We start from the raw sequence: 25,844 nt of genomic DNA, 5'->3' as shown, positions 1-25,844 counted from the left end.
TCATTCTGCAAGCTTCGTTTGTGTTTGGTTTAAGAAAACCAAGTAATCAGCAGTACATACTACACATTCCATGCTCAGCCTCACAAATAGGTGCTGTGCAGATTCAGTAGGTCTGACTGCTCTTGTAAAAGAGTCAGTGTCTTGCTTTGTCCCCTTTTACTTTGTTTAAACCAAGCAAATCCAGACTAGAGCTTCTTTTGAAAAGAAAAGCATAATCTCAAGACATAAGTCTTGTAGAAGCCAGTCTGTTTAGCTGCAGATCTATTAAAAAAACCCCAAATTCAGTTCACAAGGAAAATTGTGGTCTTCTGACAGCTTGTGTAGTCTTGGAAAAAATATGTAGAGACCTCTGGTGGGAAGAAATGAAGGAGGATTTTTCTGTGTTAACTGTAGAAAGTGAAGCTATGGTGTCCTCTTGCTGTGCCTGTTTTAATGATTTCTCTTTTGAAATTTCGCAGCCTTGCTAAGATGACTGGATGGTTGCAGTGAGGGAAGAACAAGCTTTGTCTTATTTTAGGGGCTTGATGCCTAGTCTGCAATGAGACTGCTGTTTTGATTCAGGTAGTCTGGTGCAGTAATGCTGTGAGATGGTTCAGAAGTCTGTTCACAGGCCTTACGTGGGAGTCTGCAGCGGAGTGGGAGCAGACAGGCTAGGCCAGGTGAACACGTCAGCCATCCTACCTTAATGTGCTGGTAGATGTGTCTTGGCATCTTGTACAACTACACTGAACGATGTTTGTGTACAAAGCGTTTTGAATACCCTTAACTTCCACCATGGAAGTGAAGGGGAGGTGGGGAAGAAAACCTCAAACCCCTTCTTGAAATGCAAAGCTTCATCTTGTAATGTACGTCATCTTATAATTAGCTCAGATGGGGTTTATCTGCGTGGCATTTTATTTTCTTCTTAATGTTTCTGGCTTTTGCAATCAGTGCTGTACCTTCACTCATCAAGAGGGCTCATTTGGCAAATGCATCAACACATGACATCATTCTTACCAGCATCTTTAGGCCTGTTTAAAGGATCAGTGGTGACTTGACTGTGCTTCCCAGAGTTGTAGGCAGCTGTGGAATTTCATTGATCGTGACCAACAGGAAATTCTGAAGGAAAAAACTTAGTACAAGGCTCGCAAAAGGCCATTGCTTGATTAGTTTCTTGGCTAATGGTAATACACGGCATAGCGTAGGTCCCAGTGCAGAAGACTGCACTGCAAAGAGAGCTTTTCAAAGCAATTATCTGTAAAATGAGGAAAAGTAACATTCATCCCAAATTAATGGTGGTGTAGAACCTATCACATTTATTTTTAAGAGAGCAGTAAAGAGCCTTGATAGCATTCCAGCAGTCGTGTAGAAAGCTGTATGCTGGTGGGGAGGGAGTATTGGTTCCTAATGAAAACCTCGCACGTCATGCTGGTATGCATAATGCAGAGGGGACAAAAAGTTATTTAAAAAGGAAAAAAAATTCTTATCAGAAGTACTTTGACATTAGTCCTCAAGTAATTATTTTTATCCTTCAATAGGTGCATCTGCATGCTATTGTGCTAACACTGCTGCTTTTCTTGTTAATTATACTCTTTTAAGCTTGCTTCACAAGACTAATCTAGCAGCCTAGTAATAATTAATGCAGTTCAAATCAAACACAGTAAGAAGAAAACAAACTCAACCAAAAACAAAAAAAAAAGGCAAAAATAAAAAGAAGAAAGGTAAACCCCAACACTTAGGGAATTAGATGCCAAAACAAACACGCAGGCTGTAGTGGTCCGCGTACATACAACAAAGGTACCTTGTGCATTACAGGCATTTAAAGATTATTGAATGTTATTAAATGTAATGATACCTTGTTACAAACAAATACTGTTACCTATTTTCTCTCCTTTCACCAAAGGGTTGTTAGTAATTGGTCTTGCCATTGGCTTCAGTGGCCATAATTAGAGTTAAGTGCATTTGCAGTTCTTTCCAACAACAGATTCTAAACGTAAGTCTTTTGTAACTTTCTGTTATCGAGCGGTAAATTTGGTGGAGAAGTAAGTCCTGGTTAATGTTGTCTGCTTCTGCTAAAAGGTTTACAAAGCAAGACTAACAGGAGACTGATACCTTTCATGTCCTTCTTTCACAAATGATATTTGGAGAGTTCTGTAATCTAAATATTGTGCCAAATATTTCCTGGAATGATCAAACCAAACCCCAGAAGACCTTGAATCTTGCACAGCCTCCTTTTCAATCAGTGAAATTTGCAGCACATAAGGTGAAGATCAGATGACATAGTTTTTTCCAGTCTGTGGAATGTTTTTATTACTGTCTTTAAAAATTACATATGGCAAAGACTGGTTCCAGTATTTTATCTTATTTTTTTTAAAAAATCAGTTGTTTCAATGGGAGAATTGAAGATACCAGAATCATGGCTTTCATCTGGCAGGAAAAGCAGGCATGGTTTTGCATTATAGATGTTTTATTAATCTGTATTTTAAATCTCATTTTAGTTACTTAGTATGCAGGGCAGCGATGAAGCTCTTTTTCTGAGCTACAGATGTTGAAATCATAATCTTCCCTGCTTCTTTGCTGAGTAAGTTTCACTTGTAAATAATAAAATAAGTTTACTACTATAAACTGCCTTTCTTCAGGAATAGTTTCTTGTGAACCACACAAAAGTGAGTAAACAGCAAATACAAGTTTATGGCATGCTTTATAAAATATGACCTTTTGGATCCAAGCTGGATCCTTCAGTACCTGCCACTGGGTCCCTGCCTTTCATGGTGGCAGTGTCTGATGCCGCAGTACTGCTGGCTTCCTTTGGCTCCCGCTCCCTGGGGGTTGCTACTACTTTGGCAGTGCTGCATACTAGCAAAGCACCACCAAGGCAATCATGTTAGATTCCAGTACGGTATTAAATACTCCCACTGAAAGGTTGTTGGTGGTTAATTGTATAGATTGAAGCAATTACTTAGTGTGGAGATGTAGCTGTTAAGCTAAACCTCAGTTCTTTCCCCCACCCCAACCCCATCATCTTAGGGTTAGTGGTGTGCTATTCCTTACCTTAAACATACTGGCTTTACTGGAGCCGAGTAAGTGGCTATCCAAAAGCTGGTGGGTTTAAAAGAATAAGAAACGTTGTTCGTGCGGCACAGGGAATTTTTTTTTTTTATAGCTGACCATTAGTATTTGTTCACCTTGCACCATTGTGGATTTTGTATTTGGAACGATCTCTGAGTGTACGAAGTAAACTTATAAAGGATACAAAAACTGGTCTTCAGCCTAATTCTTCAGAAGGGATTTTATTTGCTTTTATTGTTGGTTAATGAGCAGTCCATGTTTATGATGTTGAAGGAGGGGAGAAGTCTTTCCTACTGGAAATACTACTTAAATGCTTTAAATGAGCAGACTGCATTATGTGGTTTTGGCTGTTTCCTAGCACTGAGATATCACTAATAGCCTTGAAATTTGCTGATCAAAATATGAGCTGGGCTTTTTCTTCCAGAAGTATATTGGCATAAAAGAGCAATGAACAGATTGTAGAAAAGAAGGTTGCTCTTGGCTTTGTTTGTAAAACAGTTCTATGGAGATATTTCTGAATTGTTGGATTTGTGACTTTCTTGAAGAAAATCCCTTAGAAAAACTGCTGTTCTTTGTGTTTTGTTTCAGTTAAGCATGTGATATACTTTGTGGGAAAACTCATCCTTCAGGATACTTTTTTTTCTCTTCCCTTCTCTCCCCATTCCATTTTGCTAAGTTTTCTGTCTCCATATTGTGATGACCTTGCTTGTTTTGTTTTGGCAAACCACCTCTGGATGTGGATTTCTCTCATAGTTGAAGGAGTAAAGAATACTCAGTACTTAACAAAATAAATATACCGGGTAAAGAGCATAGGGGAGCAACTGCTGGTCATGCTCTTCCATCAGCACAGCTTGGCCTTCTCAGTCTGAATTGAGACTCTAGTTGGCTTTTTCATGTTAGTGTATTTTCTCTATATTCCTGGCAGAGGGAGTTCTTCAAAACTGGGAAATAAATCCACGCTTCATGATAACTGTGTGTATGTGACGCAGACGCAGCTCCTGCTCTGGAGAACAGCATTGAAGCACCAGCTGTCTCTGACAACCTGTGTAAAACCAAGCAAGCAATGGCACAATTTAAAATGAAATGAAAGAATTAGAATTAAATGCAAGGCCAGTTACCAACCTGGGACATGCTCATACCTGTATCACAGGAGATGACTGTCATGTCTTACTGCCTGTTGCTGGGTTTTTTTGGTGTGGGGTTTTTTTTTTTTTTTTTCCCTATCCAGACTTGAAAGGATTTACCAAGCCAGGAAACATGAAATTATTACTCTACCCTTAACTGGTTTAGTGGCGGACTTGGTAGTGTTAGGTTAATGGTTGGACTGGGTGATCTTAAAGGTCTTTTCCAACCTAAATGATTCTGTGATTCTATGATTTCTGCATTGAGGCTTGTCAACCCTTGGCAATTGTTTTATGCTACTTAGTTTTTCAGAATAACTGTGTTGTACCTACATATAGGCTCTTCTTTACTCTTTTCTTTTTTTGAGGCATCTGGCATAGCCATGGGTCTCTTCTAGAGTCCCCTGTAATGAAAAAGTATCTGTGTCGCAGGAATGTGAGTGTGGATTCATTCCTACTTTGAATCGACTCGCTTTGACACTGACATTCCTCCTGTTTCCTTGCCTTGCTGTCTTGCTTCTCTCTGGCCATTTGTTTGCACACGTATGTAACTGTTCTTGGGCCATCTCCATCGGGGCTGGCCTCCTGGTTTAGATATTGGCACTACAAGGAGCTGGGTGTGCGGCTTCACTTTTCTAGCTCATGGCATGTGTCCCCCCTGGGGAGGTGACCCAGTGCCATTGTAAGAAAAAATAACTTGTGATATCAAGATACATAAGACAAGATCAAAACAGATCTAGAGGGACAAAGTGGCATCACTGTTTCCTGAGCTGGAGCTGCAGGAAAGGAAGGGACCTGGGTAGGATCCTTCTTAGCCTCCCTCACAGGATCTCTGGAGACGTGAGTGCTCTTCTGATGAAAACTTGTGGAAATTTACTCTTGAGATCCATGTGTTGGAATTCAATGTTTTCCTGATCTACTAAGTATACCATGAAGAATGTCTTTTTGTCTCTTACATGTTTCTGAGAGTAGTTGTTCCTCTACACCTGAGCAGGCCAGGGCCACTGCAAGCGTAGAGGCTGGCTGCCCTGGCGAGAAGGAACAGGGAGGAGACACACTGCTGAGCCCTGTCCCCCTTTAGGTGACAGAGAGAAGAGGTGGAGAGCTGGTGGCAGCGTGGACTTGTACTCTTCCTGTAAACCCCTCCAGGTGTTGTCCTGCCTTTTCCTGCTGAAGCTGCTATTTGTGTGGCTCCTGGGACACAGAGTCCCACTCTCGGAGGGAGGGTTGTCTCCAGTGTAGCCACTGGTACTGTGGAAATCCATCATCTTCCCTGCCCCCCTTTTTTTTTTCCTTCCCTAACTCCCTCCCTCCTCCAATTTTGGCTTTTTTTTCTGCTGAGAGGAAAGCTCAGGATTGAATGAGTCAAGGTTAAATTAAATTCGGTTCACGAGCTACTTTCTGAAATGAGAATAAGTCAGCTTTAAAGTGCAAAGTGAAAGAACTCCATAAAAAAATGTTTATTGTAAGCATGGGTTTCGATTGCTTTGCTACAAGGAAATCATTTGTGGGTGTCTTTTTTTTTTTTTTTCCCTGGCGGCACAAACACAGGTCCCATCAAAGTGAATGAGGGTTTGTGCCAACAGATGAGAACCTAACGCACCCAACACCAAGTGAGCAATGAGCTTTCGAAGTACGACAGGATGACCTCATTACCAAGCAAGATTTTGCAGCTGCAAGCAGACCCAACCTATGGTTTAGGTCACCTAAACAAGCCATAAGAGTGAATTTACACAGTTTAAAATGCAGTAGATTATTTCACTTTCAATTTATGCCAACCTGGAAATTAAGGGATATATTAAAAGGAGTAAGAGGCAATACAGAATAGTGAATATGTCCTCATTTCCTTCACAGGATCTGCCTTTAACTCTATTTTTCAGGGGAACTTTAGTTCTGGTGGGGTTTAAATGTGAATCATAGGTGATGTAGTAGTTTTACTTCAGCCTGCAGAAATGATGAACAGCTTCATGGGAAGGTATATAATATAGTAGCCAACACTTCAGTGCTTAAAAAGAGCTCTCAGACTATTAAACCAGTTGGGTTTTCATTTGAAAAGATAGTTATGAAGTAGATACAGTCTCCCTGTGATGAAATACTAAGATAGCAGTGTGAACACTGCTTTTTTTTATTCAGAACACTTGTGTGGATTATTTTGTGTGCATCTTTTAAAGAATGCTTTGAGCACCTGGTAGCTTGACTTTTTCTCTGTAATATCCATTTTTTTCCCCCCATGACTTCTTTTTTTTTTTGTTAACATGAAACAGGTTTTGCTATTGTCTTTAGAAATGCAAGGATTCTTATGCTAGTGTCTCAAAACTCTGAGTAGCAAGTTTTTTTTCCAAGCAGAGTCACAGCTTTAGCACCTAAGTGGAGATAGGAACTCCATTGAAAATCATTTGCGGGTGGCTTTGCAGTCAGGCTTGCTGATGGGAGTTGGGTCATCAGCCAGGAAACGAAGCTGGAATGGAGGGGTCAGGAGTCTCCGGAAGAGGGATCATGGGTCTGGAAGTGGGACCAGAAGTGTGGTCATATGATGGGAAGTGTATCATGGCAGGAGGAGGGGGAAGCCTGGAAGTTAAGTCAATATCAAAAATCACTCAGAGGCAATTGTAAAACTGATAAGGTAGAAGTAATAGGGCTGTAACTATTAACGAAGAAATAAGTCTGAAGAAATTTAAAGAGAAAATAATCTGTACTGGAAGAGTCCTTCATGAAGGTTTCCATCCACATTCATTAGAAATACCAAATAAACAATTGCTTGGGGAGCCGTACTGAATTTCAGCATGCTTGTCCTTCTGAGTGAAAGTTGAGGAAGTGCTGATTTATCTGTCTATGGTCATCCAAGGAGATTTTGAGGAGTAATACAGGACTCAATTCTCTTGTTTGAGGTATTCAAATAGGGAAAAAAAAATGTTTTGGGGGTAAAAAAGTGAAATTGCCTGTTTTCCTTGCTACTTAGCAGTACCTTTTCAATATGTGTGCTTTGAAATTCAAACTAGAGTTTGCATTGATGTTTATTTTGGGTACCGGATTGTTTCCAAGGTGTCTTTAAAGAGGCTGGATCCTGTTCTCTGCCCCATGGAAGAGTTTCTGCTCAGGTGCGCTGCTGGCTCTGAGGAGATGCCCACAGGCAAGGAGAGCAGGAGGAGAAGGATGACATTAGTGTGCAAATTGTAGGACAGCCTTTTTCTAAAAATACAGCATTATTTTTCCTGTTAAATGACTGATGCTGAGAGTGGTTTTTAGATGAGCTATTTTTAAGAGATAATGTATCTGCTAAGGTTGTCATTATGTATTCCAAGAGTTTGAATATAAACTGTTTACATATTGATCTTGTTGTAAATTAAGTTGTTTCTTTCTTATCTTCCATAGGCAGCCAGATAAACTAGTGGTGGTTTGGACAAGAAGAAGCCGAAGAAAATCCTCTAAGGTTAGTTGATTGCTTAATAAGTCCCAACTTCAGTGACAAGAAGGGTCAGCTGTTTGAGGGACTGGTTTCTTGAGTGTGGGGAGCGGCCAAATAAATGAGAAACATTTTAATTGTTTTTCTTTTCTTTTTAACTCAGTTTAGATGGAAAGTTCAGAATAAGGTGCTGATGATGTCAGTGCTAATTTATGGAAAGACTTAACTCTGATTTCAGCTTCAGTTTTTTGTTTAGCAGAACTGTATCAGTATCAGTTCAATTTCAGTTATTAATTGCTAGACCTAATTAGAAAGGAAAATCTGTTCCATTACTAGAAGTGTATTAAACATAATAATAAAAAAAAGTAATAAAGATACTGACATAACTGCAATAGGGACATAAAGAGGCTATTTCTCAACTAAGAGGCTATTTCTCAACTAGAAAATACTACAAATCAAAAAGAATAAATGCAGGCTCTTTCAGCCAGTAGCTATGTTAGAATTAAATTTTAACATTTTACTTCCATAAACACTGTGAGGAAGCATATGAATTTGTGTTTTTGTCACGAATGCAGGTTTGTGAATCCTGCTGATTTTATGGCTAATGACTTGGTAGCCTGAGGAAAGGGAAGCTCCAAGTGAAGTCTGTCTAGTATTTGGGCATTCATAAAGTTTGTCTTGCATGTGGTTGGGTTTTTTGTATGTGTAAATGTTTGCAAGCAGAGTAGCCCTGTCTTCTGTGAGCTTCACCTTACTTTTCTTCGTGCAGTAAGAAATCTGAAAGCCTTATGAGACTACTGTCTCTTTGTTAAATGGTGCTCAGTTTGTGGCGCAGTTAGCCCCTATGGAGCTTCCTTTAGGTCTGGGGTGGAGGGAAAGGCAAGACAGTCGGGGTGTGTGGCTTGGTTTCCATAGAAAATGAAGCTTAAAAAAACCCCACAACGCTCTCCCTTCACACTGAGATTGAAACAAATGGCAAGCATTTCTAAACCTCTGCAGTGTCTAATATGACAACGTCTTGTATGGTATTATTGTATTATTGACTAATAAGAGTAAAATCTTTTGTCAATCCTAGCAGTCAGTTGTTGTTGCCCAGGGAGGCGGGGAGCCTATTTCATGCATAGAGCAGGCAAGGAAAGGCCTTTGAACATGGGTCGTGTTGCAAGATTTCGTTTGTTGCCTTGTGTCCTCTGGTGTAGGGCTGTCCCTCATCTGTCCAAAAGCTTGAGAAGGGCAACACAAATTAGCTGGGGAAAAGAGGTGTCCTAACCACTGGGCAGATTTGCAGGGGGAAGGAGTGTGTACTGGTTTCCTACCTTACCATAAGCATCTCCTCTTCAAGGTAACTCAGCTGCATTTCTTCATTCTGTCTCACCATAGCTGTTGCCTCTTACCGTGGTTGGCCTTATGGCAAGTGGTCTTGTCCAGAGGGGAAGTTTCGGAACTCAGCCTTTTAATAATTCTTTAACACTTCAGTTAACTAGAGATGGTCTAAGCGCCTTTTTTTTGGTGTATGCATGTATCAAAATCATACTTCCAAGAACTCTGGGACGGTGAAGAGAGGGCACCCACGATAGAGAAGATATCTTGAAATAATTATATGTTGAAGAACGTAAATGTTTAGCAAGTGTGATATACAGGTTCCTACCCTACTCAGGAGAGACTTTCGGGGTTTTTTACTGGTACTCCTCTTTTTCTGACTTCTTTTTCCGATTGTCATGCATATTTGCTGTATTTTGTTTTTTAACTTGAGGTCTAAGCTATTCTAAGCTGTTTTATCTAAAGACTGGTTACTGACTGAAAGTGACTGCACAACCAAATGCCTACTCCAGTGTGTGCATCCTAAATTCTGCTTTAGGGTATGAAAACCCAAAGGTGTTACCTGGTGAGTAAACAAGGGCGTGAACTTAGTCTGGCACCTTTTCCAAGATAACTGCTCCTGTTCAATGTTCATACTCCTCAGCAAAGCCAGTCAGACCATTCCTCTTTCACTGAAGGATAAACTAGCTCAAATGACCTTGAATTTATAGTATGGTGTATATCTAGGCAGTAACTGCTGATGTATGGTGTCTGTTGTGGCTTACCCCATTTCTTTTCTATTTGAGTTTTGTTTCATTTCTGTAGAACACAGAGAGAAAAGATAATACAGAACAGTAAATTCAATACTTACACAAGCATTGTAACCCTAAAAAGTTTAGTGAAAAGCAAGGTATTTGTCCATGAATGACTGGTTTGTTGAGATTCAGAATATCTTTGGAAACAGAAGCCCTACTAACAAAAGTCCAGTAGGGCTTTGTGAAGTGACTGTTTTCTGCCTGTGGTGTTACAGGCATGATGCCGTAGACTCCAATGGCCACATTTCACTGAGACAAGGGGATTTTCTGACACTAGGTCAGCTTGTTGGGCTTGAAGTTTTTTCAGCTGGGTCATAAAGTTCCAGGATATGTCCTCCCATGAGTGTCCTCTCTTTCGGTCACCAGGCAGTAGAAGCAACCCTTGGATAAACTGGCAGATTTACCCAAGATTCAGAAAAGTCTTTTGCTAACTAACTCACTCATGCTTACTAAGATCCCACAAAGGTCCTTTGAAAGAGGCTGAGTGGCCCTGAGGCCTGGGCAGAGGATAGAGTTAATTTTAAAGCTTGGGTAGTTGATATGATTTGAGCTGTATGGGTCCAGGACTGTAGATCAATAAATGTTCTTGATCTCTTAGTCATCCTGCCAGTAAAATACTTGATTCGACATATTTGTTTCATCTAATTGCTTTCTTGGAAGCAAGTCAAATGAGTATTTCCTCTTATTTTATTTTTGATGGACACTGAGCTCAGTGAGTACAAAGCATTAATAATTTTCTATGTTTTTCAGCTTCTTTGAGAAGGAAGAGGAGAGGGATGACATCTTACCTTAGTGTAAAGATGTTGTAAATACTTCTTCAGAGGTTCTGATTTTTTTTCTGAACTTTTCAGATTGTTAGGGATAGTGAGGGATATCCCTATGTTAGTTCACAGACTAACAGAAGGGTTGAGGTTGGAAAAGACCTCTGGAGGTCATCTGGTCCAACCCCTCCACTTAAGCAGGGCCGCCCAAAGGTGGTTGCCCAGCACTCTGTCCAGATGGCTTTTGAGTATCTCCAAGGTGGGAGACTCCACAAGCTGTCAGGGCAACTTGTGCCAGTACTTGGTCACCCTCACAGTGAAAAAGTGTTTCCTGATATTCAGAGGGAACCTTTGTGCTTTGTGCCCACTGCCTCTTGTCCTGTCACTGGGCACCACTGAGGAGAGCCTGGCTCTGTCTTCTTTGCACACTCCCTTCAGGTATTTATATACGTCTATAAGATCCCCCAAAGCCTTCTCTTCTCCAGGCCAAACAGTCTCAGATCTCTCAGCTTTTCCTCCTATGAGAGATGATCCAGTCCCTTAAATATTTTCGTGGCCCTTTGCTGGACTCTCTCTAGTAGCTCCATGTCTCTGTTACTGGGAAAGTACAAGAGATACGTCATCACAAAATGTGGTGCAACTTGGAAGATGGTATGATGGTGTTATGGACGTATACTGAAACTGGCCTGCATAACTAATGTAATCTTAAGATACCATTGAGCTGAAAGCTGAGTTCTTGATGTCCTTTGAAGCCCTTATTTTTGTGGTTTTCTATGATTTTGATACGCCTTCTGGCCCATGTACTTTCTTTCCAAGTAAACTACTAGAGTAGTCCCTCAATTAGAAGAAATCACGGGAGACGTGCAGGAGTCTGAACATTTTAGTTGTTACTGTGGGAAACATAGGATAGGAGCTGTAGGTATGTTAAACTATAGTAAGTTTTAGAGTGTTGCAGATGAACAGCAATAACCATTTACAAAGAGCATTTAAATGGCAGTCTTATGAATAGATACAGGACCATAAATGTATCCAGCAGTTGCTGACTTTAATGCAGGTTTAAGTTACTTACAGCTCTATTCTGGGATCCCCTCTCTCTGGACAAGTCTGATTCTGATGCTTTTCAAGAGGCATGTCAAGACAAGATGGGTCTGTGTAGCTGGACATCTTCATCATGTGTGCCAGGAGTTTACACAAGATGGGGATCTGCAGTCTTGCTATATGTATTTGGCAGAATTACTGAGCAATCCTAGAACCAAAATGAACTTTCAGGCTGGGGGCAGGGGAAGTCACCAATCTGCTGGTACAAATGTTGTCTGTCTTCAAAATCAGGTAGGTGGGGCTTGCTACAACCTGTCAAACCTCATTTAGATGGTTACCAGCCTCCATAGTTTAGAGAAGGTGGAGCTTCTAGCAGTTGTCGTCTTGTTACCCTGTCGCACTGGCATGCTGCTCCCAGGTTTTCAGGCCCTGGGCTTTTGGACTTGCCTTTTTTTTTGAGTGGGGGAGGAATGTCTTTGTTCTAGTGTAGAACAAGGCAAAAATATGTTGTAAATATGTTTACCTTCATTTCACTGAGATGGTCTCGCATTTCCAGGCTTTGAACTAAGAAATTTCAATTTGAAAAGAGATGCTGCCATGATGTCAAGGAGGTACTTTCTGCTATTCCTGTGAGCGCATGCAGCCTTACTGTTGAATTATACACTTCTGAAGAATCAAATTTGCGCTTGCTTCTGAGAGCCTGGCAGAATTTTTCTTCAAAGATCTTTTTTGTATCAAAGCTGAAAGAAGGTACCTTGCCTGTGATTTCAGCACTTCTGCTGCAAGTTTATTGAAAACTTCAAACAGAGGAGAAGTAACAATGTTGGGAACAGAGAAAGGACTTTAACAGTAAGAGCAGAGCCAAGAGAAGCAGAGGGACAGGGAGTAAAAAGGATCCCAACAGCAGCCCACCCAGCCTCTCATCAAGGATATGCCACCAGTGAAGCAGCAGTTGGGTCACCTGTTTTGCTGTCCTTGGCAATCTGTTGCCTTTTCTGGCTACTTCATTGCCTAGTCCAGCCCTGCTTGTCACTACCAGCTTCTTCACTGACTGGAGTTACAAAGGCATGTTGTGACTCTGACATGCCAATGACTGCCTGGGACCAGCGCAGTTCAGTAATGGCATTCCTGGGGCTTTTTGGTTTATTAGTTAAGTAAGGAAATCATGTTGGGTTGCAAATGCAAGTGGTCAAAATTACAATGAGTCATTCTAATGGTCTGTGCATACCCTTTTAAGCATATGATATAGTCTTTAATAAGGCAACTGCAAATTATTTTCCTAGAGCATTGCTGCCTCATTAAGCAGACAGTGGTTAGGGAGACCATGAGGACTGATTGGTGAGCAAAACTGCTTAATCAATAAAGAAGTTGGAGGGTGTTTGTTAAAGAAGGTGTAGGACATGAAGATAAAAGACTGCCTCACTGTTATGTGGTTAAATGCTCCCTTAGTGAATTCAGTTTTGTCCCATCCTCATCTACAAAGCTCCTGACTGAGGCTAGATAGAGTATTAAAGTGAGATTTGATGTATTTTTCCATTTAGTTGGTGTCTGGGGCATGGGGACTGACTTGCAGCAGTGTTGAGCAGCCATTGTTGCACTTGAAGTGAAAAAAGTCTGCTTTGGAAGACAAAACAAAGGGTTGTTTCATGCTTAATCCCTGTAAAGTAAGGTCCTAGCTGATTTAAGCAGACCATGCAAAATTAGTGGAAACTGGCTATTCTTCCACTGCTTGTAAATTTGGGACCATAATACCCTTCTTTTTTCCAGGGATCCCGTAAAGTTAAATTTTGGTGACGTTCTGAGGTGCAGTGATGGATGTCTCAGAAAACTATGGAAAAAAAAAAAATCTGCATGCAGTTCTGGGTTTGGGTTGGTTTGGGTTGGGTTGGTTTGGGTTGGGTTGGGTTGGGTTGGGTTGGGTTGGTTGGTTTTTTAATTATTTTTTTAATTTTTTTTTTTAATAAGCCCAATAGATAAGGCCAGAAACATCTCTTCTTGGCCTTCTCTTCTTGATGAGAAGGCGAATAGGCTCTTTATCTGAGCATCATCTATTGTGGGCAGTGAATGAGGCAAGGTTTGGTGAAGGCAACAGCATGAATCATGTATTTAAGGAATATGTCATGAATGTGTATGTGTGAAATTAAGTTTGAACAGCTAGCCCAGTGCTAAGAGAATCTCTTTCCTAGTGAAGATGAGGTTTTGCTCATTTTCCAAGCTTAGTAGTCTTTCTGTAGCTTTTTAGCAGTAATATGTGGATACATAATTACAATTTTAACACATGTGTGTGCTGATGAATTGAAGACATTCATGGGAAGACCTGTGGGAATCTGCTAGTTTCCTCATCTACTCAATGAACACCAACAGCAGTGGGTTGAACGAAAGCTGCCTGGCGTTTCCAGGGCTTTGAACTTTCTTCTTTGGCACATGCTGGGTTTTTTTGGACCTCGTCCTAGGGTGGGAGTGTGATGGGAGTGTTGTTCTGGTGCCCAGCCTCTTTAACTGGAGGGCCAAGTACAGTGATTTCAGGATGATCATGGGGATGGCAAGCTGCAATCTGGAGTACGATCTTTAATTTGTCTCCTCCCTTTGTGATACAGAGCTATGGTACAGAAGAAGAAGCAGCCATTCACAAACTGCCGGTTGAGGTTTCCTTTGATGTGGGGGAATTGGCAGCTTTTGCCAGTCCACTCCTTTTCCAGCAGGTCTGTTAGCAGCTGGATCATACTGACCTCTGACTGTCCCCAGATGGTGTATGGCTTTGGTGGGACTCATCACACAGAGCAAATGGGAGCAGTGTTCCATCTTCACAAGCTATGCCACTGTTGTGGAGGCACCAGGTGAAGGGTCTGGCTGCTTAACGTCAGCCTCTCCTCTTTGAGTTACCAATTTTTTTTCTCTCTTCCTGCCTAAGTGTTCTGCCTGGATAACGCTGATGAAGAGGGCCTGTCTTTACAATCTGAGCTGCCCTAAGCACTATTGGAGCCAGCTGAGCTCCTGCTTGGCTCTTGTGCCCTGAACAGGCTGTCACAGAGACAAGTAGTAAAGCTGGTCTGATCATAGGCAGTTGGCAAAAATTTTATCAGGGAAAGAAAAGCAGCAGCTCACTGGCTCACAATAAAATCACTCCCTGGGCTGCAGGTGAGGAATAATGATAGGTCTGGTTCAGACTGTTGCTTTTAAAAAACAATATTGTGGGCTTGGCTATCAGAATGTATTTTTGATTCATAAATATAAACTGTTCCGTAATTTGCAGCAGGCTTAAAATATTGTGGTCGGCTCTAGGATCTTACAGGAAAGTAACTTGCAATTATCCTGCACAACAGAGGCAGGATGAGATGAGGCAGTAGTGGAGAAGGGAGAAAGCAGATGGGTAGGATAAAGCATCTGGAAGGGTAGGGTCTTGAAATAGTATTTTGTATTTGAAGGGTCAGGAAAGAGATTTTTGTAGAGACATGGAAAAATGTAAGCAGAGTTGGCCATGATAGGAATGGCATATGTGCCAGGTCATGAAATCCCCTATTTCATGGGGGTGGGGAGGTGACTTCTATGATGTACTCTAGTTAGCTGATTTGTCTGCATCTGCCTTGTCTTCATGTTGAAGTGATGAACAGCTGGTGGTGACATTTACTAACTTCATGTTTGAAACCAAAGTTCCTGATTTGGGGCTGTCTTCAACTTTATCGTTTTTATTCAGATTTAAAAGATTGTTCTGTTTATAATCTAGACAGCTGAGCAGTGACTGTAAGAGAAGGTTTATATTCAGTCTCTCATGTTTTGTTGTTTGGTGTCGGGTTCCGCCGTGCCCCCCCCCCCCCAGAATTGGCTAAAAAAAATTCTGGTGTAGGTTTGGTAGGGATTTTTGGTTTTGCTACCTCCCCCTCCTCTCTGTAAGAGGATGATACTGGATTTATAAATGTTTATACACTTTCTTACATTACAGAGAATTTACAGAGAATTGATAGTCACTGGTTTTTTTAGATTGGAGGAGAGGGCCTCAAAAATAACAGTGTTTATAAAATTACCTGGTATGTTCTAAGTTTCACAGATATGTATTTGTATTTTGGAAAGCTGTGCAATGTCATCATCTTCTTCAGCACCTCTGTTAATTGCCATCATCCAAGTTTGCCTGTGGAGTGGGAGGCAGTTTCATAAGGTCAAGGTCAGCCCCTGGTAGGTAATTATAAGGAAAAGTGTATCAAAGGCAGCCCTCGGGTGAACTAGTCTTATCTTCTTTTATTCAATCAATGTATTGCCTTATGTTGAACTAGATAGAGCTGCTTTATGGTGTTCTGTAATGTTTCACCATTTGGTACAAGGGTTTCAGCAATGCCGGGAAATGTTACTTTTACGATTAAGCCCACTGTTTGCTCCCCAGCAGAAACTACTGGAGAACAAGACTTGAGTTTGTCTAGCCTGTGCATGAGATGAGAGGTGTGTGAGACTCTGCTGATTCATACAATCAAAAAGTGGACACTTACCAGGAGTGGAGAGACTGTATGTACCCTGCTGATAGTAGCTTAAGTGTTACTAAATGCTGAGAATTTGCACAAACATCAGAGTGCTCTTTTTGTGTTTGAAATTATTGACTATTGAAGGCTGCTTGACAACAGATTCACTATTTTCAGGAGTGTTTCACTAATTCTGAGTACAGTTTGTAAGCCCTTTGGTGTGTTGTATGTGCATTATCATATGGAGTGCTGGACACTTCAATTATCTGGCCCTGTAAGTTGCTTATTTCAATCTATTTTTAAAGATTCTTTCCTTTTCGTTGGAACCAGAGGCCAAAAGTGCAGAGGTATCAAGTCTGTCTTTCCAGTTTAAGCACAGCAGAACAGTTGATGTGATGTTCACAACATTGCAAATGGTAGACTGCAAAGCAGGCTGTCTGGATTGTTTTAGAGAGAAAACTGGGGGAAGATCTCAAAACTGGGTGGCCTGAAGTGCTCGTGCAAGTCTGTAAGCTCACCTCCACGTCCTTCCTTAAACAGCTTTCTTCCTCTTAACAGTCACTGGTTTTGTGCCAGAGCAATGCCATAGGTTGGACAGTGTCATTCATGGCCCTACCCTATTTATAGGGTTTTTCAGCAACCCCTCCTGTAGCTCCTGTTTCCTGATTTAAAAGAGCTTTCACGCTATGTCGTCTCCTCTTATTTTCCACTGGCAGAAAAATGGCAAGGGGTGGGCTGTGGGTGAGGCACCCGCTGCAGTGGTCACTTCTGCTTGGCTGCTTCTCTCACCTTGGCTTCAGAGACAAGGAGAGATGGCTAGTGAAGACTAGTAGGACATGAGGAAAAAACGGGTCTAGAAGGCACAACCCAGTGGGAAATTGAGTTAGAAGTGAGGATTAGGGTGGCAATGAACTGTGCAGACACAGCGCCTCGCCTTGGCTGAGCCTGTCGCCTGTCTGGAAGTGTTAGCAATTCTGCTGCACAGAGGTGGCCTGATCCAGCTCACATATCAAAGTCAAGGATTATAATTTGGGAGTTGAAAAGGTTTTTTGATACAGGCCAGATGTAACTTCAGGAAACTGCAACACAGAGGTCCCTGGCATGAGAAATACTGCGTTAGAGTAACGCTCTCCATATTAAATGATTGTCATTGTTAGCCCATCCTCTGTGTTTCCCCCCCTTTGCTTTCTCATTTCCCTTTCTCCTTCCCAATAAACCAGACATAGTTTTGATGTTATCTTTTTCTGTCATGCTGTTTGTGTGGTACAGTGTTTATTTTTCAAAGCCAAAGCAGGATTTAATAACATTCAGCTGATCACAGAACAGCTTTGCTTTAAAAGCTCATTAGTTAGGGCTTGTCTCCTGGTTGTGGCTTTCAGTGACATGCCTGTCACAGTGACAGAAGATCATACATATCTGTGTGTGTGTTTATTGTGTCTCACTAACTCCCCTGGTGGGAAGCAATGCTGATAAAGGGCTTGAAGTAAAGCTTTGCCTGCACCAATGAATGCTCATTTTCTAGTTTGTGGTGGGTTTTTTGTTGGTTTTTTTTTTTTGGGGGGGGGGGGTTGTTTGGTTTGGTTTGGTTTTCTGTTTTGTTTTTTTTTTTTTTTTAAAATAAATGGAACAAGTGATCCTTAACTGAGCAGGCTGTCAGTGCCTGGACCTTGAACATCAAAAATTTGACATAGAATCATAGAATGTTTTGGGTTGGAAGGGGCCTTTAGAGATCATCTAGCCCAAACCCCCTGCAGTGAGCAGGGACATCTTTAACTAGATCAGGTTGCTCAGAGCCCCGTCCAACCTGAACTTGAATGTTTCTAGGGATGGGGCCTCCACTACCTCTCTGGGCAACCTGTTCCAGTGCTTGACCACCCTCATTGTAAAAAATTTCTTCCTTATATCTAGTCTAAATCTATTCTTCTTTAATTTAAAACCATTACTGAACAACCCCAACTCCCTCAGTCTGTCCTCGTAGGAGAGGTGCTCCAGCCCTTGGATCATTTTTGTGGCCCTCCTCTGGACCCACTCCAACAGGTCCGTGTCCTTCTTGTGCTGAGGGCTCCAGAGCTGGATGCAGTACTCCAGGTGAGGTCTCACCAGAGTAGAGCAGAGGGGCAGAATCACCTCCCTCGACCTGCTGGCCACGCTGCTTTTGATGCAGCCCAGGATTCAGTTGGCTTTCTGGGCTTCAAGCGCACATTGCCAGCTCATGTCCAGCCTTTCATCCATCAGTACCCCCAAGTCCTTCTCCGCGGGGCTGCTCTCAATCCCTTCATCCCTCAGCCTGTATTGATGTTGGGGGGTTGCCCTGTCCCAGGTGCAGGACCTTGCACTCGGCCTTGTTACACCTCATGAGGTTCACACAGGCCCACCTCTCCAGCTTGTCCACGTCCCTTTGGATGACATCTTGTCCTTCTGGCGTGTCAACCGCACCACTCAGCTTGGTGTCGTCTGCAAACTTGCTGAGGGTGTGCGCTCAATCCCACTGTCTATGTCATTGATGAAGATATTGAACAGCACCGGTCCCAGTACGGACCCCTGAGGGACTCCACTTGCCACCAGTCTCCATGTGGACATCAGGCCATTGACCACTACCCTCTGGATGTGACAATCCAGCCAATACCTCATCCATTGAACAGTCCACCCATCAAACCTGTATCTCCCCCATTTAGAGAGAAGGATGTTGTGGGGGACTGTGTTGAAGGCTTTACAGAAGTCCAAATAGATGACATCCATTACTTTTCCCTTGTCCACTGATGCAGTCACTCCTTCATAGAAAGCCACTAGGTTGGTCAGGCAGGACTTGCCCTTGGTGAAGCCGTGCTGGCTGTCTCGAATCACCCCTCTGTCTTCCATGTGCTTGAGCATAGCTTCTAGGAGGATCTGTTCCATGATCTTCCCAGGCACAGAGGTGAGGCTGACAGGTTGGTAGTTCCCAGGGTCCTCCTTTCTTCCCTTTTTAAAAATGGGCATAACGTTTCCCGTCCTTCAGTCACCAGGGACTTCACCTGAATGCCATGACTTTTCAAATATTATGGAGAGTTGCTTGGCAACTACATCAGCCAATTCCCTCAGGACTCTGGGGTGCATCTCATCAGGTCCCATAGACTTATGTACATTGAGGCTCTTCAGGTGGTCTCGAACCTGATCTTCCTTTACAGTGGGAGGGGCTTTACCCCCCTGGTCCCCATCTTGCAGCCCATTAACTCGAGAGGGGTAAGGAGAGAGGTTGCCAGTGAAGACTGAGGCAAAGAAGTTGTTGAGTACCTCCACTTTCTCCTAGTCTTTTGATACTAGGTTGCCATCCTTGTTCATCAGGGCGGGTATGCTTTCTTTAACCTTCCTTTTCTGGTTGACATACCTGTAGAAGCCCTTCTTGTTATTCTTTACATCCCTTGACATAATTGTCAGTATTGGCCGAAACCAGCAGGAAAGCGCAGGTTCCAGACATGCCATGAACTCTTACTAGTTTTGTGAAAATTGGTATGTGGAAAGATGATGAAGTGCCCCTATGGAGGAGAAGTTGATTTATCTTACAAGATGCTACACGAGGACAGGCTAGCTGGCAGGTGAGTGTGTGCCTGGCTCTGGATCACTGTCCTGTGCCCACTGAATATCCTTATAAGTCAAGCTGAGAATGATGGGGGGGACTGTGGGTCCCGTGGAGGGGAGACGTAAGCTGGAGCTTAAGTGGCTGTGGTAGGGATGACAACTGCTGTGGTGTGTTTTGTTGCTCAAAAACCATCTTTTTCTTATAAAATACACTTGCGGAGTAGAGGTATGAACAGTGTGCTTGCTCAGTTATTCAGAAATTCATCCAGGCCTGCTTTAGAATAATGAGATTAGGCTGAAATTTGTGGAGTTAAAAATAGTAGAAATTGGGTTCTTTCAAGTTGTTCTTTTTTTTTAAATTCCTTTGTTCAGATGCCCCAAGTCGTCATGTTTAAGTTTACTCTGCAAGCACAAAGCGTAGAAACTTACTGAAATTTCTAATCTAACTAGGCATCTTTGGGAGCTGGGGTTTTAAGCAGAACACCAAATATGGAAAAACTTGTGGTAAAACGACAGGAGAGCTGGCAGTGTTCGGCAAGAAAATAAAAATAACGGGATGGAAATGCACATGCAGTGCGCCTGTAGCTGCGCAGGCAGGTAGGGCGCTCTTCTCTGGTGGCTGCGCAGGCTGGATTCTGCCAACAGCTTCCCCATTCCTCAGCTTCACATCTCTTCCCAACTCCTCTGCCTCTCTCTTTGTCCTTCCTCTCCTTGCCCCTGCTGCCTTAGCAGTTATTGTCACCTGTAATTAATCTGCAGACTTCTGCTTTGAGAGAATTGAGGGATTAGAGTAAGAGCGAGTCTACTGGACATACCTGTGGTACTGCAGGCTCTGGTGAAAGCCCAGCTGAATGCAAGAGGGCTCATGAAGCAGCAGGCATGTGTGATGGGGCTGTCAGATATGAACCTGGCATCTGGTTCTGTACTGTACTGCTTACAGTACAGAGTGGCAGAGAGTTACTGCCTCATGTGATTGAATGGGACTGTTTCACCACCTTTGTCTTTCCCACCTTGATATAGCAAAGTCATGTTTAAAGTTGCCCAGTTACCTTAGGGTACTTGAGAACCTGAGGCACAAGTCCTATTAACCTTATTATAGCAAAAATTTCTTCTAATAGGCAGTCTTCAGGTGAAGTTCTGAATGTTGGAAGGAGTATAAAACTGCAATGAGTTTTATATATAATGAGATGCTCTAGAATTAAAAAAGAAAAAAAAAGCCCAGTTAGTTGGCTTCAGATAACAGTAAATAGATCGTACATTCTTTCCTGATAAAACTTCCAGAGATCTTTAATGACCCCCATGCTGCTCAGCAGTCACTTGTGCATCAGCATCCCTCCCTCGTTTGTCTTACAGCATCACAAAATGGTTTAAGTTGAGCTTGGAAAAAAGTATACTTATTCAAAAACAGAAATGCTTACACATAGTGTTTTTCAGGACTAGCTATTAAAATGTAAATACAGACCATACATCAATCCAAATTGATACTCAAAGGTAGACAAGTTCTCAGTCTATTTTAGTGTGTTTTTATCATTATCTTTCCTAGGTGTAGGTACCCCAGGATATTAATTCTTAAGAATTTAAATGTTTTAGTAGCATTTAATCTGTATTTATAAATCATTGGTTTGTGGGTTTGTTTTGTTTTGTTTTGTTTTCTTAAATGAAAATGTCTTTTTGCTCTATTTAAGTCTGAACATGGTGAAGCCCGCTCTGTGTGCTGTACTCATCAAGTATTCTTTAAATAAAAGCATTCCCTCATCTGGATAATAACAAAATAATGCTCAGCTTGTTACAGAAGCTCTGGCCTTACAGCCTTCGTTTTTGCAAGGCTCTGAGTGTCCTGACTTGTGCAAGTACTTAAAAAACCCAGAGTTTAGGACCTTGTGAGGAACAGTTTTAGTTCAGTGGAAAAAAAATGCCTGCTAGTGGCCTGAGTTTTGTTACTCTCGTTCTTAATGGTGTCCTTTATAGTGTTCAGCAGAGTTACAGGTTTAAGTAAGTAGCCTTTATGGAGTCAGTGACATGTTACTTCTACCTACTCACACTGGATCCCGTGGGAGTTGAGTCAACATTTTTATAATGGCTTTAAGAAAAACTGTTTCTTTTCTTCCTTTAGGCTCATAGCTGGCAGCCTGGAATCAAGAACCCATACCGTGGGGTGGTGGTATGGCCAGTTCCTGAAAATGTTGAAATTACTGTGACGCTTTTTAAGGTATGTTTTTTTTTTTTAAAGCATAATCTTTCGCATTTCATAAACAGCATATGAAAAAATCTGTTTGGAAGTGTCAGATTATAATCATGAAGGCCTAATCTTGCTGGGTTTAAGTTGTTAACTTCACAACCTTATGTCCCCAGTTTAAATCCTGGAGAGAAGGATGGTCTGTTCCCTGCCAAAGCTTACTTTTGTAGTTTAGTTAACACACTGAAATATCCCATTGAGCTGATTACGGCGAGTCATTGGGAGAGAATTTAATACACGTGTAACTGCACACATAGTACATGCGTAAGGGCTTGGCATGGGTTATAGTCTGGTTGGTTTTCTTTGAATGCTGTAAGCCAGAAAAGTTATCAAAACACAGCTATTTCTAGACTTCCTTGTTCAGTTGCAGTCCAGTGACCCTATTTCTTATGCTATTGACTAGGAAACAGAATCCAGCCCTTAATTTCACAGTATTTAGTATGCCACACAAACATCACAGTACTTATGTGATTGCAATCATAGGAGTGGATGTGGACTACTGGAGTAGTACAGAGAATTTTAAGATTTTATGGGGGATTTTTTTAGGAACTGCATTTGTTGTGTTAAAAAAAGGAAGCTTATTTGTGTGGCTGTGAAGCAGGAGGAGAAATTGGTGGTTATGCTAGAACTTACTTCCCAAATATCACTGGGGAAAGTGCTTTCTGCATAAAGATAAACAATGCAACTTTGCATGTGTGACAGTGTAGGAGGCTGACTGGGAGGCTGACGACTTCTGGGATTTTCATTCCATTAGTTCTTTCTTGTTTTTTACTCTGTTGTCTCCAGCTACACTCTGGTTATTCTTACATATAATTGCTCCCTTTACAGCTTAGGGCAACAGTAACATACTTTTTTTCTAATTAGTAATATTTATATGTCTTTGTCTTGGGGACTTCCCTCAATAACTGCTTAGAGGTAGCTTCTGGTTAGCCTTAGAATGTGAATTTATTACTTGGTTCATTAAGCCTAAAAAGGGGGTTTCTCTCTCTCTGTCGTGTCCACCCCCGTCCCCCCCCGTGTCCCCTCCCGCCTTTTTTTTGTCCTTGGGATCACCAATAAACAGAAACTTCCCAGGTTGCCAGTGATGCTAACTATCATAAATTTGTCTTTCTTCTTAGCAGACACATAGTCTTAATCTGAGGTTCAAAAGTTCACTAGCAAAAATTGTTTGCCTTCGCATGCTTCAAGGGCCTCTACTTGGATTAAGTTTAACACCACTATGTGACTACGCTGTGTGTCTGTATAATCTGAACATGGTTATGTAACACAGTAAATGTTACTTAATATTTTTAACATTTAAAGTGAAGCAGAGATGTACACAATTCTTGATTGTGTATGTGATAACATGTTACATGAAGAATGAGAAATAAAGTTTGTTCTGGGTGCAGCTCTGTGACGCTGTGGCTTTGGAGTAAAAGTGTCTCCCAGCCTTCTCCTGCCATCCCACACTACCTTTTTATTCGTACCTGCAGTGCTTCAGGACTGTATTTTGTAGTACAGCACAACAAACTTGTAGTTGTGCCACTGAAAGTGAGTGTGAGGGCTAGGACCAGATAGTGAAGGGAGACAAGGGCTTCTGGAGCCAGTGTTAGGTTAGCCTTAATTTTACCCAGCACTGTGACTCTGCAGGCAGATCCGTTCACTGGACTGCCTCCTCCTTTCCCCAAAAATGAGCCTCCCCATTGCAAGGGTTGTTCTGGGAGGAGAGGAAGGAGCGTGAATAACACCAGAGGCTGTGCCTTCTGGGAGTGGTATACGCTGATCTCTGAGGGAACAAGCACAGGCTTTTATAATTAAAATACTGAGATCATACACAAAGCATCATATTGTCAGGCAGCTTTTATGTAAATCTGCTCTAATTGATCCTCTGGTTCCTCCAACAAGAGTGCCTGTAAGTGGCCAAAACCACCTTTTTCTCTATAAGGATACAGAGGTGTGGTACAGAGTGGTGCTTTTTGAGCAAGTTGGGTAATGCACCAGAGCACTGTATCTGTGCAAGACCAGCAGCCTGCCTGGATGAATGAGCTGTGAGTGATATGTGATTGCAGGCAGAATACGGTGTTAGCGCAGTTTGTGCTGTGCCCAGTCCTCTGATGGCTGTGTTGGCTCAGTGCTACAGAAGCACTTCAGCTGTAGCACGGGGTATGTCCTAACACCTGGAGAGCTGGCATTTCTGTAGCTGGTACTTTCTGGGCAAAGAGGGTCAAAAAGAACTAGCTATTTTTTGCATAGCTGATGCATTGGCTGGTCAGCACTAGGGTAGCGGGAAGGGAAGTATGTAATAGCACACTGCAGCAGCCTTTTTGGGAGCTGACTTACAAGTTGGGTATTTATATCGTTCCTTCCTCTGGAAGGAGGGAGGCGAAAACAATGAAAGCAGTAAAGCTTCGGAAAAACAGATGGCTCATCTTGCAGTTCTGTAAAAGTCCCTCTAAGAGCCACTCCCCTGTGAAGGAGAGTGCTGAACGTTTGGCACTTTGCAGTAAGTACACTTAGCATGGCTGTGTTGTTTAACAAACAGTAGTTGTCCTCTTTCATTACAACCTGAGAAGCCAAGGGAAGCTGCTGAGTCCATGTCCACACTGGTGGAGCCCACTGATGGGAACAGGTTGCTCTGACAGAGCTATGTAGCAATCGCAGATAACAAATTAGCGCAGTGGTGCTGTTTGAAATAGAAGTGCAGGGAAGGGAAAGAGCGGACTCCAGAATAGACAGCTACATGTTTTGAGAAATGATTCACACAGTAGTGGCTGTGCATTCGTAAGTGGCTGCTGAAATGTGTTGCTGGTAGGATTAGGAGATAAGTCGAGGTTTCAAGTGCTGATGAGAATGTTAAGAATATCCTCTCCAGTAGTCACCCGTGGACACTTGAGAGCTGGCTAGCAAAGTGCCTGTGATCAGTCAACAGACGAGATACTTTGCATTATCTGCACATCCCTATTTTGGGTGTTAGCTTGTTTCCAACAGTACATTTGTAATTCTTAGGCAAGCGGAGCTAAGTATTGAAGAGACTATAACCTTAATTTAGAAAACTTTAATTTCAAATAAATAAAACCTTTTGGTCTCATTTTACTTAATTCTGGGCTGCTGGTAAAATTTCATAATGCTCTGGAGTCATGTGGGGAAAAGCATCAAATGAATATATTGATTCAGCTTCCCTTGACTAGCTCTAGCTCCTGCCCGTCCAGCCGGCCGAAGTGTTAATTACATAAAAAGTTCCATCTGTTCTGAAAGTTTAACTTCTTCCTTTGCCTTGCTCTACATTGATGTTTGGTTATGCCTTGGGTTTTTCAACTAAAATGGGGAGAAAGAAGCGTTGTGAAACAATAAGCCTATTGTGCATTTTAAGTCCATGATTTGTAGTGCTTTCATGGAAAGATCCACAAATTCCAGAAAAGCTAGCTGAATTCCCTTTTTTTTTTTTGTTGTTTCCATGGTTGCACTCCAGAAGTTCATTTTTAGAGTCCCTGCATTAACAAGGTTTAACCATCATATATGAAAGCTTATATACTTTTCTGTGGTTTTATGCACAAACACATACCTGTATCAACTGGGAGAGATTTTAAATAAGAAATTTTTACTGCTATGCGAGCCCAGTGCTTTTAGCAAAGGTAAGTAAACATCAATTGTACTATGAGGATTTAAATTGCAACATCATTATTTTCTAGCTTAAAAGCAAAGTGAACTTCCCAAGTAAAAATGTTTGTTCTTCGGGAGTAAGCATGGACTTTGCTTCATTGGATTACAAAAAACACTTGTTTTGTCAGTAATATGCATGGCTTATCACACTGATGTACTATTGCAATAACAGGGAAGATTACCAGCTCTTCATTCCAAAGTTTGAAAAAGACATTTTTAAAGGCATAGCTTTCTGAGCACACAAAAAATATTTATGAGTAAAATAAGAATAAAATAGATGATAAGAAGAGGCTTGTGTTGTTGAAAGTATTCCTGTCCCCACATACCTCTCAGAATAAATTCCATATCATCTTTCTTGAAAGCCTGAGTCAATCATGTGCTTTGATTATAGCGCAGTAACTGGCCATGCAGTAGCAGGAACACTGCAGCAGAGCTCATACCATTGTCTCAGGGAAGGAAAAACCCCCAAACCCCAAACTAA

General features: G+C 41.9%; 1 protein-coding gene across 8 annotated transcripts in view; it reads left to right on the top strand.

Annotated features, from left to right (window-relative positions):
- EHBP1 (EH domain binding protein 1) overlaps positions 1-25,844 on the top strand; it is a 233,093-nt gene that overhangs the window by 25,115 nt on the left and 182,134 nt on the right. For all 8 annotated transcript variants that reach the window (XM_075706824.1, XM_075706821.1, XM_075706820.1 and 5 more), the window contains exons 2-3: positions 7,542-7,599; positions 21,602-21,697. In XM_075706824.1, the coding sequence (XP_075562939.1) occupies positions 7,542-7,599; positions 21,602-21,697 (154 nt within the window). The remainder of the gene's footprint in view (positions 1-7,541; positions 7,600-21,601; positions 21,698-25,844) is intronic.

This window comes from Pelecanus crispus, chromosome 3, assembly GCF_030463565.1.
Source record: "Pelecanus crispus isolate bPelCri1 chromosome 3, bPelCri1.pri, whole genome shotgun sequence".
Taxonomy (NCBI): Eukaryota; Metazoa; Chordata; class Aves; order Pelecaniformes; family Pelecanidae; genus Pelecanus; species Pelecanus crispus.
Note: the sequence above shows the minus strand (reverse complement) of the source record. Positions and strands in the feature narration are given on the sequence as shown.